At 39.4% G+C, this 12,240-nt stretch overlaps 1 protein-coding gene across 1 annotated transcript in view; it reads right to left on the minus strand.

The window, feature by feature from the left end:
• Positions 1-12,240, minus strand: part of tmeff2a (transmembrane protein with EGF-like and two follistatin-like domains 2a) — a 129,938-nt gene that overhangs the window by 1,819 nt on the left and 115,879 nt on the right. The window contains exons 7-9 of the mRNA XM_061792933.1: positions 7,640-7,687; positions 6,603-6,711; positions 570-728 (exon numbers count right to left, since the gene is read on the minus strand). Coding sequence (XP_061648917.1) covers positions 570-728; positions 6,603-6,711; positions 7,640-7,687 — 316 coding nt within the window. The remainder of the gene's footprint in view (positions 1-569; positions 729-6,602; positions 6,712-7,639; positions 7,688-12,240) is intronic.

The raw sequence follows: 12,240 nt of genomic DNA on the forward strand, positions 1-12,240 counted from the left end.
ATTTCATTTGCCATCTTTTTGGCTGCCTGAGCTCGTGTCAGTCAATATGAATATGAATCATCACTGTCTACGAAACAGGTGCTTGTGTGTGTCTGTGTGTGTTTGTGCATGTGGAGACATTTTCTACTCAACTGCCGTAAGCATTCAGCCAAGACAACCTCTCATTAAATTAGATTTACATCCTATTTGTAGTATTAATGGAAACACAGACAAAATACGGTTTGAGAGGGCACAGGACAGAGAAAAAAAGAACAGCAAAAAACAACAACAGCAAAGCAACAATAAGACAGTATAGTATATAAAGCAAGTATATAAAATGAAGCTTCAAAATCTCTTGGCTCACGAATGCTGTGGCCGTGTCTGCCCAATGCATGGGAACTGCGCCCCACTCAATCGTCCATCAAATACATCTGCATCTGTGTTTCCATAACCAGAGAAAACGACACACACAAGGTGACCTTTTCGGTGTTTCCTATGAGTTTGGGAGCAGCAAAGTCCCCTGCGCAACTCGAGTCCCCCACCTATGCTGATTAGTAAGGCTCAGAGCATCTTGTATGAGCACGACTCACCTCGTAATGCAGAGCACCACCACACAGATGATAACCACCTGCAGTGCTCCGATGATGGAGGCGATGAGAACGTAGTGCAGTTTCCCAGAGCCCGGGACCACGTAGAGTACGTTGTACTCTTTGGTGTCGCACTGGGGTCCGCTGAAACCTGAGTGGCAACTGCAACACAAATAAGGAAACAGACACAGTTGTTGTTTAGCACTGAAATAATTCACATTTATTTTAATAGGTTTAAGGGGCAAGCCGAAAGGAAAAGAAGAAGAAGAAGTTGGCCATGTTTGTGTTTGATTGGGGGTGGGGGCAGGCAATCAGTGGCAAATACACAGGGAAAGGACGAGCTAGCACGTTATACAAAGCAGCTCAAAAATTCATATCTTCTCTGCTCATCCAAAATTCTTATTATGAGGAATATAATCAATACAAGGCATGGGATGAGGGCATATAATCAAGATGATCAAATGTTTGCGCCTGTGCTATCAGGGAGAGCGACAACTGTCATTGAACTACAGTGTAGCTCAAAACATAGACTGAAGGTCGATTTGGCCAGGAATACTATCAACGATCATGGTGCATACGTACATCTGGCTTTATAATTACATATTATGGGCAGAGGTAATAATTGACTGATTGATGCATTGTGATACAGATCTACACAAGTAAACAATTCTAACATTAGCATTAATGTCAGACATTAATATGTTACAATAATCGATCATTGCATAGGGCAATTATGCCGATGACAATGATTTTGTAGTGACAAAAAGGGAGTGACATAATAGTTACTCTTGGATAGTCAGACTCTGGGGGGGGTCTGTGAAATACAGTAATTTGCTATTTTTAGTTTTATTGTGTTAATATTTATGGCCTGGAAGTGTTTCTCATACAAATACGATTGGGCAACGTGTGTTCTGACTTGCATACAAATTTCGATAATGTCGGCGTCGCAGGAATGGAACTCTGTCGTAAATTGAAGACCCACTGTATTAACAATTAAAAACTGATTTGATTGAGGAATGTCAGGTAAATCACTTCCTTGGGTCTTGGAAACTCCTAGTAGCTCCTCTCGATAGCACAATGAATTCATGAAATAATTTGATCCCTATTTGTTGCTATTTATATTTTATTATTTTAATGTAAATAACTCGTCTCTTGACATGATAGCTCCACTTACAGTAGCTCCTCTAGTTAGCACAGGGATGGCCACACTTTTTTGCCTTGAGACCTACTTTTCAAATGACTGACTCAAAATGATCTACCTACACCAAAAATGCCTATACAGTATGTACATAGTCTGTGTCCATATGTTCCTGCGACTGACTGGCGACCAGTTCAGGGTGTCATTCGCCTTTTGCCCAAAGTCAGCTGGGATAAGCTCCAGCATCCCGCGACCCTGAACAGGGTAAGCGGTACTGAGAATGGATCGATGGTGTTGCAGGAACGGAACGCCGCCGTAAACTGAAGACCCCCTGTAATAATGAATAATAACTGATTGAGAAAAGTCATTTAAATCACTAACTTGTTTCTTGGCAGCTCCTCTTTGGAGCTCATCTCACTTGCACAATGAATACATGATACAATGTATTGTCTTTTTTTCTTACTGTTTTCATTTAATCATCTTTAATATTTATGGCTAAGAGGTATTTTTCATAAAAATATTTACTGTATTTGTGACTTTAATTAGTTATCGAGACTAGACTAGACCCCATTGTAAAATGAAGACCTCCTCTATTAACAATTAACAACCAATGTCCCCATCCAACTTTTTCACTTCCGATCTGATACTGATATTGCAGCCTTGAGTTTTGGCCAATACCGATATCGGTCGGATCCGATTTCAGCAATAATCATCCATCCATCCTTTCTCTACAATGCTTATCCTATTCAGGGTCGCGGGGCGCTGGCGCATATCCCAGCTTACTTCAGGTGAAAGGCAGACTACACTCTCAACTGGTCGTCAGTCATTCGCAGGGCACATACAGAGAGAGACAACCATTCAGACTCACTTTCAAACCGTCACTGAGTGGCAACTGAAGCCAAGTTGCCTGCACCAGTCAGGCGAATGTACCACTACACCATCAGTGACTGCAATAATCATATAGAATTTTTTTTTTTTTTTTAGTCTGAAATATTAGAAAAGGCTTGATCAAGTGATATGACTCAAACAGAGAACAATAATCAGCAACAGTAGGCATGAGCAAAACAGACCCATTTATTATTAACCAATGGGTTACATAAAGTAACTGCTGTGCACGTCTAGACCTCTGAGGGGCAGTGTAGTGTACGCAATGAGATACATTCTTGCAGTAACAAAGAAAGTAGAAGAAGTCGCAATCGAAGATTGTTATTATAACTCTTCATGGAGTTTGAAGAATATATGCCAGAGAGTATTGTGATATTGCCTGTTTGTATGTTTATACAGCATTTATGTACCAATATTCACTATTTTGAGAGATATAGGTGCTGTGAGTTCAATGCTAATTTTCGGTAGCTCATCAATCGTGTTCTTCAGTCCTTGTTTGTCAGCTTTGAGCTAGCAATTTTTGTGACCAAAAATAAAGTAAGATACAAAGTCTGTAATTTGTTTGAACATTCAGTAGGTGTAATTCCTTTGTTATGTGTGTTTAGTTTTACAGTGAACTTCAACGAGAGTGTCAATGAACAACTTTAAGCAAGTAACATTCACTCCTTGCTACTATGTTAGCACCTTAGCAACCAGTTGTTCTGATCATGTGGGCTCTAAATGCCATCCGGGCGCTAATGGATAAAGTGCTGGACCAGTGCATGAAATGGACTGCTTTTATAAGAGTGGCAAAATCTGACATTTTAGATTCGGTCCGATCCAATCGCATCCTTGTTTTTTTTGCTGATGTCGGACCGATTTCTGATCGCAAAGAACGGATCGAGACACCCTTAACTGATATATATATATATATATATATATATATATATACATATATACAGAGTTTGGTCTGTCTGTGGCTCTGAGAAAGGTGACCACGATGCATCTCAACTTTCTGAGACGGCATTCAGTGCAGTCCTCAGATATTGTCTTTTCTCAGTGGGTACGCTAAAGCCAGCTAGCGAGACAGACAGACAGACAGACAGAAAGAGGGAGACAGAGACAAATCTGGATGATCTCTATCGTCAGAGAGGAGCTAAATGGTCCACCTTTTATCGTTCTGCCTGTCTGACTCTGCCTCGCAATCTCTTCTTCCATTGAGCTGCCTTCTCTCTGTCTCAGGGGAGATTGTTACCCGCAAACAGGAGCGTATCCTTGTTTGGTACAAATACGCACACAGTCACAGTTCAGCCTCCATCTCACGAAGTGAGGCGAAAATTTCAACCCTGCTGTATTTTGAGGGTCTTCACCTTAGGATACAAGCTGTGATTCACGAGTCCAGTAGGGGGCAGAAAAGGTCTTTAACCACAGCATCTTCACAGCAGCAGAAAAATGTCTATCTCGACAAACAGGGAAGAAAGGGAGCGAGAGAGATAGTAGTTTGAGAGCGATACCCACACCCCCTGGCTGCTACACTATCAGGCTGTAAATGATGGGAGTCTTAGCAGTACAATTACACATTCCCTCTGTGTGCTTGTTGTTGCACTTCAGTATTCGTTTCTCATTGTGCTTTTATGCAAACGTAAAATCTCTTGCTGTCTGCATTTAAGTGTATTTTGTGTAGCCGAGAGAATTATGTGCAGTGCACGCATAGTCTCATTAGTGCCTGTGTCACTGTTGTTGCCAAAATGTGTGTGTTGGTGCTGATTTTGTGTTTAATCACTAATGAGGACCAACAAAATAAAAATGAAATAAAATTCCCTAATAAGAGGACATTTCAACACAGATCATTTTCATTAAAAAGAAAATGTATTTAAAGGGGACATAGTATGGGAATAAATCGTTGCATCTCGTGAGTGCCTGCCCACCCATCAAGTGGAAAATGAGTGAAATGTGATCATTAACAAGGAAAATCCACTCTATATAATTGTAATTTTATAAAAACAAATTCATAATGCAAACAAATAGAATGTAAAGATTTAAACAGTTTGTGCATCATGAATAATTCATTGCAGCAACTTCTGCTGTGTGCGACTTGGCCACTTGGCTGCAGTATAAAACAGTCATGTAGACAAACGAAGAGCAATTCCACTCAACTATTGTGACTCAGTAATCTGCACTAATATTAGTCTTTTTTTTTGCAGAGGATTAAGAATACACGCCTGTCAGTATCGTTATATTGTCTGTGTACATGTGTTGCTGCACTGTTTGTGTTGAAATATCAGTCCCTTAAGGTGTTGTAACACCGCCCCGTAGATGCTAATTGTTAGTCCATGTATGGTATTAACAGTTATGTGTTAGCATTAAGCGAAACCTTTTAAGTAGCTCTTTGTTTTATATTTAGTTTTAGCGTAAACTTCAACTGGACGTAGCATTAAACAGCTTGAAGCCTCTTTTTTGAAGATTTGTTCACTATCTTCTAAAATGCTGCTTTTTATGAAGTGGGCTGAGTTGAGTTCAGGACTTGTATTTAAATATTTTGCTCACTAGAGAAAAAAAAAAAAAGAAACGACAGAAAACTGCTTTTTTCAACATTCTTCCACAAGTAGAAGCTAGTGGCCTCATTCAAAACACTGGCTCCGCCCTCAAGCATCATACTAACAAAAGCTGTACTCTGTAGGTCTATTGGCCGAGCAGTGTACGGGACGAGGTATAAGATCACTTATTTGCATGAAGCAGGACCGCCCCCTCAAAATACGCTTTTCTCAACAAAACACGAAACGGGGCGTTTAAACTTTTAAGACACCTGGAGACTGATTTAAATTGTCAAAAAAAAAAAAATGAATAATATCTCTCCTTTCGTGTATTTCCCCCCTTTGTAGTTGTTTAGAGCAAAAGCAAAAGCTGGATCTAGGAATGCAGTGGCATTAAAATAGTGTCTCCTCGGAAAAGAAACAAAGCCTCCCAGGTAAGTCAAACTTGCTTGCAAGCGAAAACAAGAGCAAATCGAAAAAATAGCCGTAGAAGCTGAATCATCCAAGTTAAACTGTGTCCGCCGGCACTTACATTATGCGAGTGTGCATTCTGTATGTACATGTAAGGCTCCTTTGCTTCATAAATGGATGTCCCAAAGAAAGAAAACCAGGCATCCAAGGATTCTGAGTGCTGCATTTGAATAGATACAGAGAGTTGGAGCTAAGTCGTCTTACAACATATATATATATATATATATATATATATATATATATATATATATATATATATATATATATATATATACATATACACACACACACACACAGACACACACACACACACTGTGTGTGAAAATGACTGCTGAGGTCAACTACTGCCTGACTTGATAGCGTGTGCCACTGTGGTTATGGTAAATTAACAGTTAACGTTCCCATATGTGTGTGCGTGTGCGTCTGTGTGTGTGTATGTTATGTGTGTTATGTGGGGAACACATACACAACTCCGAGTCGAATGAGCTGTTTAGCTCCTTACCTTGCTAGCCTGCAAGCTAACGAATGTAATAACTTTCCCTAAGTTTCCTACTTGTGTGTATCTATGGAGCTCTGCCAGTGGCTTGATGCATCGTTGGTGGTGGTGCAGCGGGTTCTACCAAAATGAAAATGTATCGAACCCAGAAAAAACTCTTGTGTCCATTGTATTTATCAAACAATAACCCGCAGGACGAAAATCAAATGAAATCCTTGAATATTGCTTGAATGCACTTCTAGTGTAATTGCATAGACACTTGTATTCATTGTATTGTATAGTTGCATGAACACAGCAGATTGTTTTTTCTTTCCTCTTTGGGATTAATCAAATCCCTTATCTTGCAATTCCCGTATGCTTCCTAAAATTGAGTACTGAATAAATGGTGCCTATGTTATTTACACAAGGAGTAGGCAATACTGCTGTGAAGGAAAAATAGGCTGCTCTTCTTTGCTGCACAGACCTTCGACACAGCCACGAAGAGTGAATGTAATGCACGGCGGTTGTATGTGTGTGTGTGCATGCGTGTGTACCTGCATGACGGCTGGGCAGGTATACTGGGGAACTGACACTCTCCATGTACACAATAATTCTTGTAGAGATCTGGACAGGGGGTGTACAGGCCATCTGCCTGTCCATTTCCTGACAATAGAAAATGGATAAGGGGGTATGTAGCACAGAAATGAATCCTATATAATCCAAGCAGTTATCCACCCATAATGAATGTGTAAACCATTAACCCACTATGCATGGGTAACATGTTTAACCCATTTGTAACACAAATGTAACAAATGTGTAGTGTATGTATAATATATGTAATGTGTAAAACATGTAACATTTGCAATGTAACACATGTAACTCACGTGTAACACCATATAGCATGTGTAAAATGTGTTTTGAATGTCGCACATATGTAACATTTATATATCGTTCACTTTTATGTATAAGTTTCTGAAACGATGCATGCATGTATAACCCACGCCACGTAACAAAATTGTAACGCTGTTGACATGTTTTTACCATTTGATAGCTTTTGGGTAATGCTGATATTATGTGTGTAATAGAAGCGTAACACACGTGTAACACATGTTAAACAGGTTAACGTTTAATGCATATCTAACATGTAATACATATAGTATAATACCTGTAATGCAAGTGTATGGCATATGTAACATGCAATATATTTGCAGCATATTTTTTTTATTCACGTAATGTACACAAAATATATAACGTGTAACATGTGTATATGTGCATTGGTAACACATATGTAACGTGTGATGACAGGGTAACGCAAGTGTATTGTATGTGTTACACATGCAATGCGCATGTATGCATAGTATACCTGTAATGCATGTAATGTGTGTAGCATGTGAGTACATGTGTAATGCATATGTATTACATTACATGTGTAATGTATATGTAATACATGTGTATGTATATGTAAAATGTAAAACACGTAATGGATGTGGCTCACTTGTAATGCATGGAAAAAAACTATATATATATATATATATATATATATATATATATATAAAATCAGAATAAGCGGTGTGGCAACACGTTTTCTTACCGGTGATGTCTGTGGGTGCGAAATGTCCACCTCCGCCTTTGTTTCCATCTGAAAAAAAGGCCAGAAAGTCACGTTGATTTCAGGCCAAAACCTTTCACCTAGCCATTAGGAGATACACGTTAAAACAAATGCCACAGTGGAAAGGGAGAGAATTCAATGTGATTTCACCGCAATAAAAGGGCACAGGAGACATCCGCAACTGTCACTTAATACATAAAAATGTGGACACTGAATTCTCAAAATGCACACCATGTCTTTTTCTATTATACTGTACAAAGGGTAGAAAGGATAGGAGTCTGAGGGTACAAAAGATAAGAGAAAATTATTTTTGTTCCCCTTATTGGTGCTGCTTGGAAAATTGCACTTCGCAATAGTAAAACAGTGCCTTTTCTTTGATTATCAGCTTATTGGCATGATTTTTTTTTTTTCAAAGGCCAGGAGATTGTATTTCCACTGTCACTCTGCCAAAGTATTTTTTGCACTGTTTTACAGACATGTTGAGAGAAAAGAATTCAAGAAATGTGGTGGGCTCTGCAAGCTTGGGTTTATTTATTTGCTCTCATAATATCAGAAGCAACTCAAGTTTTCTGTTTGTGTTTAAGATGCCTTGGTGAAGTTGAACCCCCAATTAGTGTTTGTCTGTGTCCGCTGAATGCGCCACATGTACATATCTGCGCACTAATTGACAAGTGTATGAAGTGGAGGGAATGACATGCAGCTTTCACGAGTAAAAATGCTTTTATTGCCTTTACGGGCACTTGTTTTTTTTCTTGTTTCTTTTCCTTCAGACTCTTGGCTCTGCTTCTGTCGTGGAGACTCAAATCTTTACTGGCTACCCTCGTTGCCAGGAACCCTTTCTAAGAAAAGACAATCTCCCATCTTGACTGAAAGCTATGCCAGATGGTGTGAAGTCCAGCATCTTGGAATCGCTGTTTGTTATTGTTATTCTTTTTGAGAAATTGTTCAACTTTTGAAGGGCCTGAAAACTCACAAATTTTTCATATCATACGTCATAAATTTGTGGCGACGCATTGTGGTGACAGATGATGCTTTAAAATGGATTCTTAAACTTTTTGGGTCTTGAGACCCGTTACAAAAAACCTTCAGAGGACCCCCTCAAAATCCTAACCGTAATTTAACATAACTACTATCAGTACCCCAAAATACTGTAAGAATTAAAACGACTTAATGTTATCACACCAAATCCATGTTTTTCAAGAAAAAAAAAAACTTTTGACAGACAAAGTATGTATTTTGTCGGCATGAAATTCATAATCTTGCAAGAATAAAGTCTTAATAAAGTATTCTCAAATAAATACATAATTTGTGCAAAAAAAAAAATATATACACCTTTCGTTGTAAAAAAACAACAACTGTTCCTGCATCTGATTTATATGATTATAAGTCAAAATAATATCAGAGCTTTTAATTGGCCCAAAGCTAAGGTAGGGAGAAGTCACTGGTTCATTATGTTTGGTTTATTGGCACACCGGTCCCCATATATAGGTATGCACTAATTTAAATGATACACCATGATAATTTATTCAAATTATTGTGGCCCCCTGAGGGACCAGAGACACAAGCTTGACAACCACTAAATCATCAGGTAATTTGCCCAAATGAGCACCAATAAGAAGCAGGTAACCTAGCGAAGACACTTTGAGCGAGGCAAAAGGTGTTTTTTTTTTTTTTTGTGCTAATGTGGCCGGAGCATAAAGTCAAAGTTTTGATGATGGTTTTAAAGAGCTGTCTTGAAAAAGGGTGTGCGAGGGCTCGGTCATTACAAATTGAACCTGATTCCCACGGCATCCCCTGACTCTCGAGCTGCATTGAGTGAGGCAATGTCATTTGTTTCTCTTGCTGCTTCCCCTGATTGAAACAAATTGCATGAAGTACACAGCGATCAATCTACTTTATTTTGACCAAAAGTGTATTTTATATATATATATATATATATATATATATATATATATATATATATATATAATGAGGCAACCGAGCCGTCTATTCTGGTCCCAAAGCAAGTTAGGACTGATTGCGTTGTCCCCAGTTAATTCTTTAAAACTTTCGTCTCAAATTTCCAATCAATTGTCCCTAAATGCCCCGCCGAGGCAACACGTACTCATGCACATTAAAGAGCAACGTCGAGATTTGAGCACCTTTGCTGAATTGTTACAGTGACTGATGCTCTTTCTGCCCACATGATGGCAACTTCCGCCAATTTGAACAGTTGCGTAATGCCAGTCAAAGTGACCCGAAATACAGACAAATTAAAATGCTGCACGATCGTTCCCAGAAAAACAAACAAACAAACAACAACAACAACAATAACAAAAAAGCATCTTTATCTCCAGCCGGAAGGATTAGCAGAAAAATGTGTCACTTTATGGGTTTTAACCATGCTGATTAATAAAATATCTCTGTGCCTGGAACAGTAACAAACAAACACTGAATCCAAATGGAAGGTAATTAAGGTAATGGAAGGTAATTAACATTCAGTAATGCTGTCACTATACTCCAGATATTGTATGGAGGGGATGGCAGATTATCTTTGCAGATGTTTCCGTAATGTGATTAAAGCAATTGTGTTGTCAATGCGGTTGCGGTGTAGCAGGGAAGGGAAGCCGAGAGGACAGTGCACTTGGTTTGCTTGCCCAACTGTCCAGTACGGACCCACAGCTATGTTAAAAGTTTCCTGAAGAAATATCGCCTGTAGCGTAAATAATGGTTGTATAATGACCTGGGTTTGAGTCTGGAACAAAAAAATTCATACAGTGGGTACGGAAAGTTTTCAGACCCCCTTAAATTTTTCACTCTTTGTTATATTGCAGCCATTTGTTAAAATCATTTAAGTTAATTTTTTCCTCCTCATTAATGTACATACAGCACCCCATATTGACAGAAAAAAAACAGAATTGTTGAAATTTTTGCTGATTTATTAAAAAAGAAAAACTGAAATATCACACAGCCATAAGTATTCAGACCCTTTGCTGTGACACTCATATATTTAACTCGGGTGCTGTCCATTCTGATCATCCTCAAAATGGTTCTCCACATTCATTGGAGTCTAGCTGTGTTTGGTTATACTGATTGGACCTGATTAGGAAAGCCACACACCTGTCTATATAAGACCTTACCGCTCACAGTGCATGTCAGAGCAAATGAGAATCATGAAGTCAAAGGAACTGCCTGAAGAGCTCAGAGACAGAATTGTGGCAAGGCACAGATCTGGCCAAGGTTACAAAAAAAATTCTGCTGCACTTAAGGTTCCTAAAAGCACAGTGGCCTCCATAATCCTGAAAGACGTCTGGGATGAATAGAACCCTTCCTAGAGCTGGCCGTCCGGCCAAACTGACGAATTGGGGGAGAAGAGCCTTGGTGAGAGTGGTAAAGAAGAACTCAAAGATCACTGTGGCTGAGCTCCAGAGATGCAGTCGGGAGATGGGAGAAAGTTCTAGAAAGTCAACCATCACTGCAGCTCTCCACCAGTTGGGGCTTTATGGGAGAGTGGCCCGACGGAAGCCTCTCCTCAGCGCAACACACATGAAAGCCCGCATGGAGTTTGCTAAAAAGAGAAATAAGATTCTCTGGTCTGAGGAGACCAAGATAGAAATTGTTGGCCTTAATTCTAAGTGGCATGTGTGGAAAAAAGCAGGCACTGCCCATCACCTGTCCAATACAGTCCCAACAGTGAAGCATGGTGGTGGCAGCATCATGCTGAGGTCCAGAGTGCTCAGGACCTCATGCTGAGGTCCAGAGTGCTCAGGACCTCAGACTGGGCCGAAGGTTCACCTTCAAACAAGACAATGACGCTAAGCACACAGCAAAAATACCGATGGAATGGCTTCAGAACAACTCCGTTACTGTTCTTGAATGGCCCAGCCAGAGCCCTGACTTAAACCCAATTGAGCATCTCTGGAAAGACTTGAAAATGGCTGTCCACCAACGTTCACCATCCAACCTGACAGAACTGGAGAGGATCTGCAAGGAGGAATGGCAGATGATCCCCAAATCCAGGTGTGAAAAACTCATGGCTGTGTTAGCTCAAAAGGGTGCTTTACTAAATACTGAGCAAAGGGTCTAAATACTTATGGCTGTGTGATATTTCAGTTTTTCTTTTTTAATAAATCTTCAAAAATTTCAAGAATTCCGTTTTTTTCCTGTCAATATGGAGTGCTGTGTGGAAAAAAAATGAACTTAAATTATTTTAGCAAATGGCTGCAATATAAAATGAGTGAAAAATTTAAGGGGGTCTGAATACTTTCCGTACTCACTGTATTACATTAAAAATGAGGGGGATAAAGAGTTTTTATACCACATCAACTTAGAGGTCAACTGTCACCAAGGAAGAGACGTTGTTTGACTTTGGAGTTTCCATTGGATTCCAAAATAAATATTTGCACAAAAATGTACATCTGATTTTGGTTTTACAATGGTAGTGGTTAGCACGTCTGCCTCTCATTCGAGTGGTCCTCCAGCTCACCTGCAACCCTAATGAGGAGAGGCGGTCTAGAAAATGATTTGTGTACAGTTTATTTGTTTTTACAGTCTCCTATAGTACATTCGTACATTGGGGTTCGTTCATCATGTTAGTTTTGGTT

This window comes from Phyllopteryx taeniolatus, chromosome 12 (genome assembly GCF_024500385.1).
Source record: "Phyllopteryx taeniolatus isolate TA_2022b chromosome 12, UOR_Ptae_1.2, whole genome shotgun sequence".
In the NCBI taxonomy this organism is placed as follows: Eukaryota; Metazoa; Chordata; class Actinopteri; order Syngnathiformes; family Syngnathidae; genus Phyllopteryx; species Phyllopteryx taeniolatus.